The 15,930-nt window shown below is 36.3% G+C and overlaps 1 protein-coding gene across 1 annotated transcript in view; it reads right to left on the bottom strand.

Moving 5' to 3' along the window:
* The window catches only part of SLC5A8 (solute carrier family 5 member 8), a gene marked incomplete at its 5' end in the record, with an annotated part of 61,038 nt that overhangs the window by 16,978 nt on the left and 28,130 nt on the right, over positions 1-15,930 (bottom strand). Inside the window, one exon of the mRNA XM_080812171.1 lies at positions 521-607. Within this exon, the coding sequence (XP_080668297.1) occupies positions 521-607 (87 nt within the window). The remainder of the gene's footprint in view (positions 1-520; positions 608-15,930) is intronic.

The raw sequence follows: 15,930 nt of genomic DNA, 5'->3' as shown, positions 1-15,930 counted from the left end.
GTAGAGTTTAGTGATCTCTGAGGCTAATAATATACTACATGTTAATTAACTTATTTTAAATTTTAAAAATGTTTATAGAAATCCTAATGACTTTCAAGAAGGGCAAAAAGATAAATCCACAAAAAATGTTCCTTTAGTTATATAATATTCATAATACATATTACATATAATGTACAATATAATATGTATTATTTCATAATATATATCCTTTAGTTACATTATACATTCTAAAATATTATATACTTAGTTATATAGTTATATTGTAATATTATATGACTTAACTATATAATATTCATAATATATATTATTTTGGCAGTTTCCATTTTGTTTCACATATGCAGGATCCCAGTGCATAGCACTTTATTTTATATTCCAGGAAAGTCAATATGAGTAATTTAAGCCATCAAGTCACTAATGACAGATATCAAAGGAACTATATATTTCCAATTAAGAAAAAATTAGAGAGCTGCTACTATAGCTGGGAAAGTAAGCTTTACACATATTCATTCTTTATACTTACAATTGAGTTGGCAAAGGGAACCAAAATGCCCAAAGAAAACAAGCCCAGAAGTGGTCCACCAACCATGCCAAATATGCTGAGTGCTGCCTACAAAAATAATAAAAAGTCAGTAACTAGCAATCTCAAATACCAAGTTAAAGTGTTTCAAAGTAATTTCATCAGAATGAGGATTTAAAGTTATCAATCTCCTCCCAAAAATCATGGCAGCCTTGTCATTGACAAATAGGTAATCAGAACTTGAATGCTTCTGTTTCTCAGTCTCAACTATTCATTTGTTCATTCAGGTATCCTCAATAAAGGAAGCAGAATATAAAGAAGGTAGAGTCACGACAAAACAGCAGGAACACCTATATGAATTCATAAGCCCAGAGGGACACTCCTTCTCCCAACTGTTCCTGCGAGTGATTATAATCAATCACACCACTCCTTTGTGCTTTGACAGTCTCAAAATCTTCTGTAAAACAAGACTGTGGATAAGTACTGCTAAGTGAGCAGAGATGGCAATGAAACACAATGCCACCCTTGATTCCCTGGGAATGGAACTAGAATGAAAAAATGATTATTTAAAAAAAATTGCTTAAATCATGTTGATTTAAAATATAACTGGCTAATTGAAACCTTTGCTTTGATGTATAGATGCCAAAATCATGCTAGTGAAAAAAAGTTACAATGTGAATAATGGAGAAATGCAAAACCTGAAAATTCTAAAAGATGTGAGTTCCCAATAAGCCAATGGTTAATTTTTAAGCGTGGACAGAAGCATAAAAGAAGGATTAGAGGACACATTGTCTACAGGGTAAAGGGGCTTGATAACAGAATCAGTAAATCAAAGAAAAATATCAAGTCAAGAAAATTTTATAGGATATAGATGGCAGTTCTAGGTTAAAAAAAAATTAAGAAGTCTACCTTGTAGACTAGGGAAAGGAGTGTGGATAGAGTTGACAAAGAACTAGTGTTTGAGGAGGATATGGGTTCAGAATATAATCTTAGGGAGTGATTTCACAACTTCTCTTGAACAAAGCCCAGCAGGAAGGAAGACAGCCTTCACTGAAAAATGTGAAAAAAGTCACATGGCCCATGAAGCAAGCTGTGACGGTATGACCTGTGAGCCAGTTTTAGAGGTATAAGGAATATACCCCCCCCCCAAAAAAAAAACCAGTTTCAGGAAATAATACCTTGGTTAGAGATGAAGCAAGAAAAAACTGGCTTGGAGTTATGATGACACTATTAGGACACTTCACTACAGATACTCAGGCCAGAATTGATATATGAAAAAAAAGGGACTCAATCAATAAGAGTTAACAATAAAAGTTATAAGCAATAATGCAGACTATGGAAGAACAAGCAATAATATGGAGAAAAGCATATTCAGAGGAGTTTTATTGGTTATGGCTTAGATGTGTTAGATAAGCTTGGAGCTTCTGGATATCTATCATTCATTCACTCATGCATTCATATACTCAGGATGAGATGAAACTATTTTTTTAAAGATTTTGTTTATTTATTTGACAGACAGAGATCACAAGTAGGCAGAGAGGCAGGCAGAGAGAGAGGGAGAAGCCGGCTCCCCACTGAGCAGAGAGCCTGATGTGGGGCTCGATCCCAGAACCCTGGGATCATGACCTGAGCTGAAGGCAGAGGCTTTAACCCACTGAGCCACCCAGGCGCCCCAAGATAAAACTATTTTAACAACTGGTATGCCACAAGCAAACAAACCAGAATGGACCCAAGCCTTAGGTCTAAAGCAGGAGTTTGGAGGACCTGCTTTGCTCAGCAGTGACCTTCAACTTTCTGGATCATGGGGAGGGCCAGGTGTGTCAGAGAGCCATGATAAAACTTCTTCAGTAATTTACACATGCTTGAAATAAATGGAAAAATAGAAAGTCTTAGAGAAAAAATAAATAAAATGTCTCAACAAAAACACAGCAGATATAAAGGACCAAATGGAAATTATTAGAATTGAAAAATACTAGGTGAAATCTTAGTAGATGGGTTCAACAGCAGAATGGAGGAGACAGAAGAAAGAATTAGTGAGCTGGAAGATAGGTCAATAGAAATTACCTAATCAGAACAACAGAGAGAATATGGACTTTAAAAAAATGAAATGAGTTTCCAGGATCTGTGCAAGTATACCAAAAAATCTAACACAGGTAATGAGAGTCCTAGAGGAGAAGAGAGTGAGGATAAAAAGCACTCAAAGAAATAATGTATGAACTTCCCAAATTTTACAAAAGATATAAACCTACAGATTCAAAAGCTGCACAAACTCCAAACAGGACAAACACAAAGAAATAGATGCCAAGACACACTGAAATAAATTTCTGAAAACAACAAAGAGAAAATTCTAAAAGTGATCAGAGAAAATGATACCTTTCCTGTAGGAGAAAATAATTAGAGTGGCAGCAAATATTTCATCAGAAATACTGGACCAGAAGAAAGTGGCACATGTTTTTCAAGTGCTGGATAAAAAGAACTGCTGACACAGAATCCTATATCCAGCAAAAACATCTTCTGGGAATAAAGGGAAATCAATACATTCTCAGATGAAGGGAAACAAAGAATTTTTGCCAGCAGACATATCCTAAAAGAATGGCTAATGAAAGTTTTCTAAACAGAACAGAAATTATTAAAAGAAGGAACCTTGGAACATTAGGAAGGAATAAAGAATACAATAAGCAAAAATATGGCTAAATATAATAGGCTTTCCTTCTCTTCTTGAGTTTCCTAAGTTATATTTGATTGTTTAAGCAAAAATTGTAATACTTTAATGTTATTCAAAATGCATCTAGAGTAAATATTTGATAACTATATTAAAAACTGGGTAAACAGACATAAAGGGAGATAAAGGTTCTATACTGTCCTCAAACTGGTAAAATGACAAAACAAGTAGATTGTATTATGTTTATGTAATACCTAAAGCAACAATTAAAAATGCTATTCTAAGAGACAAACTCAAAACAATACGGATAAATAAAAATGGATTCTAAAAAATGTTCAAGTATCTTATAGAAAGGTAGGAGGGAAAGAAAAGAGAAAGTACAAACATAAAACAAAAAATGGCATACATACACCCTAACATACCAATAATTACATTAAGTGTAGAAGATGGTCTAATACACCAATTAAAAGACAGAAATTGGCAGGATATATTTAAAAACATGGCCCAATTATATGCTGACTCCAAAAAACTTACTTAAAATATAATATAAGCAAGTTCAAAGTAAAAGGATGGAAAAAAGGTGTATCATGCAACCATTAATCAAAAGCAAGTAGGAGTAACTACATTAATATCATATAAATTATACTTTAGATAAATAAAATTATCAGAGAGAAACATTATAAATAACAAAATAATTAGTTCACGAAGACATAGAAATCTTAAATATACATGCACCAAATGAGAACTTCAAAATACATGAAACAAACATGGAAAAGAAATTTTAAAAAAATAAATAAAAATTTTTAAAAAACTTATAGAACTAAAAGGAAAATAGACAAACACACAATTATAGTTTAGAATTCACCACTCCACTGTCACCAATTGATAGAAGCAACTAAACAGAAAATCAGAAGATGTTGAAGAACTCAATGACACCATCAATGAGCAGGATCTAATTGATACTTATAGAACACTGCACCTAACAGCAGAGTACACATTCTTTTTAAGTGCCAATGGAACATATACCAAAATGCCATATCCTGGGCTATAATGTAGACCTCAACAGATTTAAAATAATTAAAAGAATACAGAATGTACTCTTTGATCACATTGGAATGAAACTAGAAATGAATAGCAGAAAAATAACAGGAAAATCTCTAAACACTTAGAAACTAAGTAGCATATTTCTAAATAATTCATAGGTCAAAAGGACATCTCAAAGGAAACTTAAAAATACAAAATATGAAAAGTCGTGGAACACAACTAAAAACTGACAGGAAAATTTTTGCAATTAGTGCACACACTATAGAAGAGGAAAAGTCTTTTTTTTTTTGGAAAGGTCTTAAATCAATAATCTAAGGTCCTATCTCCAGCAAAATAAACCCAAAGCAAACAGAAGAAAGACTAAAGAAAAGAACAAAAGGCAATAATTGTAAATAGAAAAACAACAGAGAAAATCAGTGAAATAAAAAGGTAGGGGGTGCCTGGGCAGCTCAGTCATTGGGCATCTGCCTTTGGCTTGGGTCATGATCCTGGAGTCCCAGGATCGAGCTCTGCAGGGAGCTCCCTGCTCAGAGGGAAGCCTGCTTCTCCCTCTCCCACTGCCCCCACTTCTGTTCCCTCTCTCGTGGTCTCTCTCTCTCTGTGTCAAATAAATAAATAAAATCCAAAATAAATAAATAAATAAATAAATAAGAAGGTAGATTTTTGAAATTTTTATGAAGTTGACAAACCTCTAGCAACACTGAAAAAAAAAGATAAAATTACCAATATTAGGAATAAAACAGGCAATAACACTACAGACCCTGCTGACACCAAACATAGAATAAGGGAAAACTATGAACAACTCTCCATACACAAATTTTACAACTTAGATGAAATGGACCAATTTTTTGAAAATATAGCTACCATAATTCACCCAATATGAAACAGATAATTTGAATAGCCCTATAACTTATGGATATTTAATTCATAATTTTAAAACATCCAAAAAAGGAATACCCAGGCCCAGATGGTTTCACTAGAGTATACTACCAAACATTTAAATCATTAACACCGATTTTATGCAATCTTCTAAGAAAACAGAGATAAATTCTTCTCACTTTATTTTATGAAGCTAGAATGTCTATGATACCAAAACCAGACAAAGCCATTACAAAAAAAAGAATTACAGATCAATATTTCTGTATGCAAAAATCCTTAACAAAATATTAACAAATAGAATCAGAAATATATAAAAATAACTATACACCATGACCAAGTTTATTCCAGGAATGCAAGGCTGGTTAAGCATTTGAAAATCAATCAATGTAACTCATCATGTCAAAGGACTAAAGAAGACTATCATATTACCACATCAATCAAGGCAGAAAAAGCACTTGACAAAATTCAACATTCATCCATAATAAAAACTTTCAGAAAGATTGAAATAGGGAATTTCCTCAACTTTGTAAAGGGCATCTACTAAAATCTTACAGCTAGCATTATATCTAGGAGTGAAAGACTAAATATTTTCCTCATCTAGACTGGGAAACAAGGAAAAGGTGTCTACTCTTACTACTCTTATTTAACCTGATGTGGAAGTTAAAGCCAGTGCAATAAAGAAATAAAAGCTATACATACAGATTGTAAAGGAAGAAATAAAACTGTCCCTTTTTGAAGATGACATGACTATCTGTGTAGAAAATCCCAAGAACTAATAAATAAATTCAGCAAGGTCTCAGGATACAGCACAAATATACAAATATTAGTTGTATTTCTACATATTAACAAACACATGGACACCAACATTAAAAGTACAATATCACTTATAATCACTTTTAAAAAATTAAATATTGGGATAAGGAGGGAGATGGTAGCTGAGTAGGAGGATTCTAGGCTCTCCTTGTCCCACGAATACAATTAGATAACTATCAAATCATCCTACATACCCCAGAAATCGACTTGAAGACTGGCATAACAACAAATTCCACAACTAAAGGTAGAGATGAGGCCACATGGCAGAAAGTAGGAAGTGTGGAGACATGGTTTGGGAGAGAGAGATCTTGGCCACTGTGGTAGAGAGAGAGCTGTGGTCCCAGGGAAGGGCAAGAGACAGACAAGCACACAAGGGAGTGCACAGGGAAGATGATTCCCTACAGCAATTGGTTTGGAAAGTGAAGGGGCTGAGTTTCATGAGTTCTTGTAACCAGCAGGGCTTAAAACCTAGAGTTTTAAAGACTAGTGTGTTTGGCTTGAGGTGAACCCAGGGGAATTGGGGCTACTCTTGGAGAGAAGGCAGGGCAAATAGCCTACGAACATACAGCATGGAAACAGCAATCTGAAGAGTGCCTGGGGCACATAATGAGGTTATTTGCTCTTCTTGGCAGCATTTATGGAGAGATCCCTCCAGGAACAAAGATAACTGGCCTCCATTGCCCCTCAGCATAAGCACAGGGCCACCTGTGGGAACCAGTACGGTGCTGACACTCACTACCTAACTTGCTTACACCAAGGCCCATCCCCCCCCCCCACTCCAGTGGAACTGCCCATCTCAGTCACACTTGCCTTGGTGCCAGCACAGTGATCCCTCTCCCCCAGGAGACTGGCCCAAACCTCTCCCCACACCATGTCTCCCTACCCATGAATTCTGCAGGGCTTCCGTTTTGGCAGCTGTGACAACAGGACTCATTTCAAAAGCAGAGTAGACTACCAGTAGTTAAAATTCCCTACATTCAGGTCAGGGAACAAATACTACTCACAATAGGCAAAGAAAGCATCTCTAGACAATTGATCTGAAGGATAAAGTGGCCAGGACACAACAGCAAAGTAAGCAAAGTACATGCAGCACACCACACCGTGGAAACACTCTCTGGAGTTCCAGGCTCTGGAGAGCAGGTGACATTATAGTGCAGGGCAGTATATAACCTCTTCTTCATAAGGCCATTACCTTCAAGAGGAGGAAATGTAGCTGACTTTTCTAACACAGAGAAGCTAGCCCAGAGACTTAGACAAAAGAGAGGATAGAGGAATTTGTCCCAAATGAAAGAACAAGACAAGCCCACAGCTAGAGATTTAAATGCAACAGATACAAGTAACATGCCTGATAGAGAATTTAAAGTAATGATCATAAAAATTTGCTAGACTTGAGAAAAGAGTGGAAGTCCTCAGCGAGACCATTAACATAGAGATAAGGAATAACACAGGAGAAATAAAGGGCCCAATAAACAAAATCAGGAACATGCTCGGTGGAATGAACAGCAGAGTGGAAGAAACACAGAAGTAAATCGATACCTAGAAGACAGAGTAATGGAAAGTAATCAAGCTAAACAAAAGAGAGAAAAAAGAATTAGGAAAAATGACAATAGACTTAGAGAACTCCGTGACTCCATCAAACAGAGTTACATTCATATTATAGGAATCCCAGAAGAAGAGAGAGAAAAGAGGGCAGAGAATTTATTTGAAGAAATAATAGCTGAAAACTCCTAATCCGGGGAGGGAAACAGATATCCAGATCCAAGAGGCACAGAGAATGCCCAACAAAATCAACAAAAGCAGATCCACATCAAGACAGATTGTAATTAAAATGGCAAAATATAAAGAAAAAAAAATCTTAAAAGCAGCAAGACAAAAGACAACAGTTACATACAAGGGAAACCCCATAAGGCTATCAGCAGAATTCTCAGCAGAAACTTTCCATGTCAGAAAGGACTGGCATGTCCATTGGCCCACCTAAATAAATAAATAAAAGAACGGGCATGATATATATTTAAAATGTTGAATGGGAAAAATGTGAAGTCAAGAACATTCTATCCAGAGAGGTTATCATTCAGAATAGGAGAGATAAAGAGTATCTCAGAGAAACAAAAATGAATGGAGTTCATGACCACTAAACCAGCCCTGCAAGAAATACTAAAGGGGACTCTATGAGTAGAAAGAAAAGACTAAAAGTAATGGTATGAAGGTAGGAAACACAAAAACAGTAAAAATGAATATTTCTATAAAATATCAGTGAAAGAACTCACAAAATAAAGGATGTAAAATATGACAACATATACCTAAAACTTGGGGAGGAGAGGAGTAAAGAATAGGTTCAAACTTAAACAACCATCAACTTAATGTAGACTGCTATATGCAGAAGATGTTATATACAAACCTAATGATAACCACAAAACAAAAACCAGTAACAGATATGCAAAGAATAAAGAGGAAGAAATCCAAATTTATCACTAAAGAAAACCAACAAATCATGAAAGAAAGACAAGAAAGGATCAGAGAAAATCTTCAGAAATAATCACAAAACAAGTAACAAAATAGCAGTAAGTATGCATTTATCAATAATTACTGTGAGGGTTGCCTGGATGGTTCAATAAATTAAGCCTCTGCCTTCAGCTCAGGTCATAATTCCAAGGTCCTGGAAAAGAGCCCTGTGTTGGGCTCTCTGCTCAGTGGTGGGGTTCGCTTCTCCCTTGCCTCCTGCCCCTCACCTTGTGTTCTCTTTCCCTCAAATAAACAAATGAAATCTTAAAAATAATAATTCCTTTGACTATAAATGGACAAAACGCTACAATCAAAATACAGGGTGACATAATGGATAAAAAAAACAAGATTCATTTCTATGCTTCCTACAAGAGACTCATTTTAGACCTAAACACACCTGCAAATTAAAAGTGAGAAGGTGGAGAAGCATTTATCATGCAAAAGGACATCAAAAGAAAGCTGGAGGGGCAATACTTGTATCAGACAAATTAGACTTTAAAAAAGATTCTAGGACACCTGGGTGGCTCAGTAGTTTAAGTGTCCGACACTTGATTCCAGCTCATGTTCTCAGGTTTGTGAGATTGAGCCCCATGTCAGGCCTCATGTTTAGCACAGCCTGCTTGAGATTCTCTCCCTCTCCCTTCCTAAATAAATAAATTAAATCTTTAAAAATAAAAATAAAAAAATATTCTAACAAGAGACAAAGGACACTATATAATAATAACAGGGATAATCCAACAAGAAGATATAACAATTGTAAATATTTATGCATCTAACATGGAAGTGCACAAATACATTAAACAATAACAAACATAAAGGTACTAATTGATAGTAATACAGTAATATTAGGGGATGTTAACACCCCACTTAAATCAATGGACAGATCATCTAAATAGAAAATCAACAAGTAAACAATGGTTTTGAATGACATACTACCAGATGGATATAACAGATATATCTAAATCATTCCATCATCAAACAGCAGGATACATATTCTTTTAAGTGCACATGGAACATTCCCCAGAATAGCTCACATATTAAGCCACAAAACAAACCTCAACAAATTAAAAAGGATCGAAATTATACCATGCATCTTTTCTGACCACAACACTATGAAACCAGAAGTCAACCCAAGAAAAAAATCTGAAAGACCACAAATATATGGAGGTTAAATAACATGGACCCACAACTCTATGGTCAACTAATCTTCGGCAAAGCAGGAAAAAATATACAGTGGAAAAAAGACAGTCTCTTCAATAAATGGTGCTGGGAAAACTGGACAGCTATGTATAGAAGAATGAAACTTGCCCATTCTCTTGCACCATACAGAAAGATAAACTCAAAATGGATAAAAGACGTCAACGTGAGGCAGGAATCTATCAAAATCCTAGAGGAAAACATAGGCAGTAACCTCTTCGACATCAGCCACAGCAACCTCTTTCAAGACATGTCTCCAAAGGCAAAGGAAACAAAAGCAAAAATGAGCTTTGGGGACTTCATCAAGATCAAAAGCTTCTGCACAGCAAAGGAAAGAGTCAACAAAACAAAGAGGCCACCCACGGAATGGGAGAAGACATTCGCAAATGACACTACAGACAAAGGGCTGACATCCAAGATCTATAAAGAACTCCTCAAATTCAACACACACAAAACAGATAATCATGTCAAAAAAATGGGCAGGAGACATGAACAGACACTTCTCCAAAGAAGACATACAAATGGCTAACAGACACATGAAAAAATGTTCATCATCATTAGCCATCAGGGACATTCAAATCAGAACCACATTGAGATACCACCTTACACCAGTTAGAATGGCCAAAATCAACAAGACAGTAAAAAACAAGTGTTGGAGAGGATGTGGAGAAAGGGGAATCCTCCTACACTGTTGGTGGGAATGCAAGTTGGTGTAGCCACTTTGGAAAACAATGTGGAGACTCCTTAAGAAATTAAAAATAGAGCTACCCTACGATGCTGCAATTGCACTACTCGGTATTTGCCCCAAGGATACAGATGTGGTGAAAAGAAGGGCCATCTCTACCTGAATAGCAGCAATGGCCACAGTCGCCACATTGTGGAAAGAGCCAAGATGCCCTTCAACAGATGAATGGATAAAGAAGATATGATACATATATACAATGGAATATTATGCCTCCATCAGAAAGGATGAATGCCCAACTTTTGTATCAATATGGATTGGACTGGAGGAGATTATGCTGAGTGAAATAAGTCAAGCAGAGAGAGTCAATTATCATATGGTTTCACTTACTTGTGTAGCATAAGTAATAACATGGAGGACATTGGGTGAAGGAGAGCAGTAGTGAGTTGGGGGAAACTGGAGGGGGAGATGAACCATAAGAGACTATGGACTCTGAGAAACAAACTGAGGGTTTTAGAGGGGAGGATAGTGGGGGGTTGGGAGAGCCTGGTGGTGGGTATTAAGGAGGGCATGTATTGCATGGAGCACTGGGTATGGTACATAAAGAATGAATCTTGGAACACTGAAAAAAAATTAAATTAAATTCAAAAGAACATGCTACTAAATAATGAATGGGTCAACTAGTTAACTAGGAAACCAAATAAGAAATTAAAAAGTACACAGAAACAAATGAAAATGAAAACACAATGGTTTAGAGCCTTTGGGATGCAGAAAAAGTGGTTCTAAGAGGGAAGTTTATAGTAACACAGGCCTACTTCAAGAAGCAAGAAAAGTCTCAAATAAACAACCTAACCTTACACCTAAAGGAGCTAGAAAAAAGAAAAACAAAGCCTAAAACTAGCAAAAGGAAGGAAATAATGAGGATCAGAACAGAAATAAATGATACAGAAACTTAAAAAAATAGTAGAACAGATCAATAAAACCAGGAGCTTGGTTCTTTGAAAAAATTAATAAAATTGATAAGCCTCTAGCCAGACTTATGAAGAAAAAAGAGGAAGGACTCAAATAAATAAAATTACAAATGAGAGAGGGAAAAATAACAACCAACACCACAGAAATATAAATAATTATAAAAGAATATTATGAAAAACAACAAATTGGATAATCTAGAAGAAATAAATTCCTAAAAACATATAGTCTATGAAAACTGAAACAGGAAGAAATACAATATTTGAACAGACCAATTACCGGCAAAGAAACTGAATCATTAATCAAAAAACTCCCAAAAAACAGAAGTCCAGATGGCTTCACAGGTGAATTTCATCAAACATTTAAAGAAGAACTAATACCTACTCTTCTCAAATTATTCCAGAAAATAGGAAAGGAAGGAAAACTTCCAAATTCAGACTATGAGGTCAGCATTACCCTGATACCAAAACCAAATAAAGACACCACAAAAAAAAAAGAGTACAGGCCAATATCTTTGATAAACATAGGTGCAAAAATATTCAAAAAAATACCAGCAAACTGAATCCAACAATACATTAAAAAAATCGTTTACCACAATCAAGTGGGATTTATTATTGGGTTGCAAGGGTGGTTCAATATTTGCAAATCAATGTGATGCATCACAGCAATAAGAGAAAGGATAAGAACTATATGATCATTTCAATAGATGCAGAAAAACGCTCATATATATGAGAATACTAGCCAGCCATAAAAAAGAATTGATATCTTGCCATTTATAATGACAGGGCTAGAGCTACAGAGTATAATTCTATGCAAAATAAATCAGTCAGAGAAAGACAAATATCATATGATTTCACTCGTGTGGAATTTAAGAAACAAAACAAAGGAGCAAAGGAAAAAAGTAGAGAGAGAGAGATATGAACTAAGAAACACTCTTTTTAAAAAAATTTTATTTAATTTTTTCAAGGTTCTAAAATTCATTGTTTATGCCCCACAGCCAGTGCTCCATGCAATATGTGCCCTCCTTAATAGAAATAGACTCTTAACTATAGAGAACAAACTGATGGTTCCTAGTGGGGAGGTGGATGGTGGGATGGACTAATAGGTGATGGGGATTAAGAAGCACACTTGTCATGATGAGCACCAGGAAATGTACGGCATCATTGAATCACTATCACTATATTGTATACTTGAAACTAATAGACCACTGTATGTTAACTAACTGGAATTAAAATTAATACTTTAAAAAATTATGGGGCACCTGGGTGGCTCAGTTGGTTAAGTATCCAACTCGTGATTTTGGCTCAGGTCATGATCTGATGAATTGTGGGACTGAGTTCCACTTTGGGACCTGTAGTCAGTGGGGAATCTGCTTGAGATTCTCTCCCTCTGCCCCTCTCCCTACTCATGCTCACACTCTCTCTCAAATAAATGTCTTTTTAAAAAACTTAAAACAATTTATTAATTGTAAGGTATAAATATCACTAAATATACACAGAACTTATATACTGAAAATTAAACAATGGTTATAAGAAAAATTAGAGATCTAAATAAATGAAGAGATATTCATGGATTCAAAGATTCAATATAGTAAAGATGTCAAGTCTCTCCAAATTGATATATAGGTTTAGTGCAATTTTATCAAAATCTAAGCAACATTTTTTTAGGTATACAGAAGATTATTCTAAACTTTATATGGAAAGGCAAAGGAACGAGAATAGCTAACACATTTTTGAAAGATAAGAATAAAGTGGAAGGAATTGGTTTACCTGATTCTAGACTTATTATAAAGCTACAAAAATCAAGACTGTATACTACTGGAAGAGGGACAGACACATAGATTAATAGAACAGAAAAGAGAAACCAGAAATAAGCCCACACAAATATGCCTAACTGATTTTTTAAAATATTTTATTTATTTGAGAGAGAGTGGGAGCATGTGCATGCAAGCTGGGAAAGGTGCAGAGAGAGGGGCAAGCAGACTCTGAACTCAGTGAAGAGTCTGACAAGGGGCTCAGTCCCATAACCCCAAGATCAAGACCTGAGCTGAAATAGTCACACACCCAACTGACTGAACCACTCAGGCACCCTGCCTAACTGATTTTTTTTCCCCAATTTTTTATTTATTTTCAGCGTAACAGTATTCATTGTTTTTTCACCACACCCAGTGCTCCATGCAATCTGTGCCCTCCCTAATACCCACCACCTGGTTCCCCCACCCTCCCACCCCGCCCCTTCAAAACCCTCAGGTTGTTTTTCAGAGTCCATAGTCTCTCATGGTTCACCTCCCCTTCCAATTTCCCTCAACTCCCTTCTCCTCTCCATCTACCCTTGTCCTCTATATTATTTGTTATGCTCCACCAATAAGTGAAACCATATGATACTTGACTTTCTCTGTTTGACTTATTTCACTCAGCATAATCTCTTCCAGTCCTGTCCATGTTGCTACAAAAGTTGGGTATTCGTCCTTTCTGATGGAGGCATAATACTCCATAGTGTATATGGACCACATCTTCCTTATCCATTCATCCGTTGAAGGGCATCTTGGTTCTTTCCACAGTTTGGCGACCGTGGCCATTGCTGCTATAAACATTGGGGTACAGATGGCCCTTCTTTTCACTACATCTGTATCTTTGGGGTAAATACCCAGCAGTGCAATTGCAGGGTCATAGGGAAGATCTATTTTTAATTTCCTGAGGAATCTCCACACTGTTCTCCAAAGTGGCTGCACCAGTTTGCATTCCCACCAACAGTGGAAGAGGGTTCCCCTTTCTCCACATCCTCTCCAACACACGTTGTTTCCTGTCTTGCTAATTTTGGCCATTCTAACTGGTGTAAGGTGGTATCTCAATGTGGTTTTGATTTGAATCTCCCTGATGGCTAGTGATGATGAACATTTTTTCATGTGTCTGGTAGCCATTTGTATGTCTTCATTGGAGAAGTGTCTGTTCATATCTTCTGCCCATTTTTTAATATGATTATCTGTTTTGTGTGTGTTGAGTTTGAGGAGTTCTTTATAGATCCTGGATATCAACCTTTTATCTGTACTGTCATTTGCAAATATCTTCTCCCATTCCGTGGGTTGCCTCTTTGTTTTGATGACTGTTTCTTTTGCTGTGCAGAAGCTTTTTATCTTGATGAAGTCCCAGAAGTTCATCTTTGCCTTTGTTTCCTTCGCCTTTGGAGACATATCTTGAAAGAAGTTGCTGTGGCTGATATCAAAGAGGTTACTCCCTATGTTCTCCTCGAGGATTCTGATGGATTCCTGTCTCACGTTGAGGTCTTTTATCCATTTCGAGTTTATCTTTGTGTACGGTGTAAGAGAATGGTCAAGTTTCATTCTTCTACATATAGCTGTCCAGTTTTCCCAGCACCATTTATTGAAGAGACTGTCTTTTTTCCACTGGATATTTTTTCCTGTTTTGTCAAAGATTATTTGACCATAGAGTTGAGGGTCCATATCTGGGCTCTCTACTCTGTTCCACTGGTCCATGTGTCTGTTTTTATGCCAGTACCATGCTGTCTTGGTGATCACAGCTTTGTAGTAAAGCTTGAAATCAGGTAACGTGATGCCACCAGTTTTATTTTTGTTTTTCAACATTTCCTTAGCAATTCGGGGTCTCTTCTGATTCCATACAAATTTTAGGATTATTTGCTCCAGCTCTTTGAAAAATACTGGTGGAATTTTGATTGGAATGGCATTAAAAGTATAGATTGCTCTGGGCAGTATAGACATTTTAACGATGTTTATTCTTCCCATCCAAGAGCATGGAATGGTCTTCCATCTTTTTGTGTCTTCTTCAATTTCTTTTAGGAGTGTTCTGTAGTTCCTCGAGTACAGATCTTTAACCTCTTTGGTTAGGTTTATTCCGAAGTATCTTATGGTTTTTGGTGCTATAGTAAATGGAATCGATTCTCTAATTTGTCTTTCTGTATTTTCATTGTTAGTGTATAAGAAAGCCACTGATTTCTGGACATTGACTTTGTATCCTGCTACATTACTGAATTGCTGTATGAGTTCTAGTAGTTTGGAGGTGGAGTCTTTCGGGTTTTCCATATAAAGAATCATGTCATCTGCGAAGAGAGAGAGTTTGACTTCTCCCAAAAAACAAGAGCCCAGGACCTGACAGATTCCCTGGGGAATTCTATCAAACTTTCAAAGAAGAAATAATACCTATTCTCCTGAAGCTGTTTCAAAAAATTGAAGCAGAAGGAAAACTTCCAGACTCTTTTTATGAAGCCAGCATTACCCTGATCCCCAAACCAGGCAAAGACCCTACCAAAAAGGAGAATTTCAGACCGATATCGCTGATGAATATGGATGCTAAGATTCTCAACAAGATCCTAGCAAACAGGATCCAACAGCACATTAAAAAGATTATCCACCATGACCAGGTAGGATTCATCCCTGGGTTACAAGGATGGTTCAACATTCACAAATCAATCAATGTGATAGAACAAATCAATAAGAGAAGAGAGAAGAACCACATGATCCTCTCCATTGATGCAGAAAAAGCTTTTGACAAAATCCAGCATCCGTTCCTGATTAAAACGCTTCAAAGTATAGGGATAGAGGGAACATTCCTGAACTTCATCAAATCTATCTATGAAAAACCCACAGCAAATATCATCCTCAACGGGAAAAAGCTTGCAGCCTTCCCATTG

This window comes from Martes martes (assembly GCF_963455335.1).
Source record: "Martes martes genome assembly, chromosome: 8".
Classification (NCBI taxonomy): domain Eukaryota; kingdom Metazoa; phylum Chordata; class Mammalia; order Carnivora; family Mustelidae; genus Martes; species Martes martes.
The sequence above is the reverse complement of the archived record's forward strand: the minus strand, read 5'-3'. Positions and strand labels throughout refer to the sequence as shown.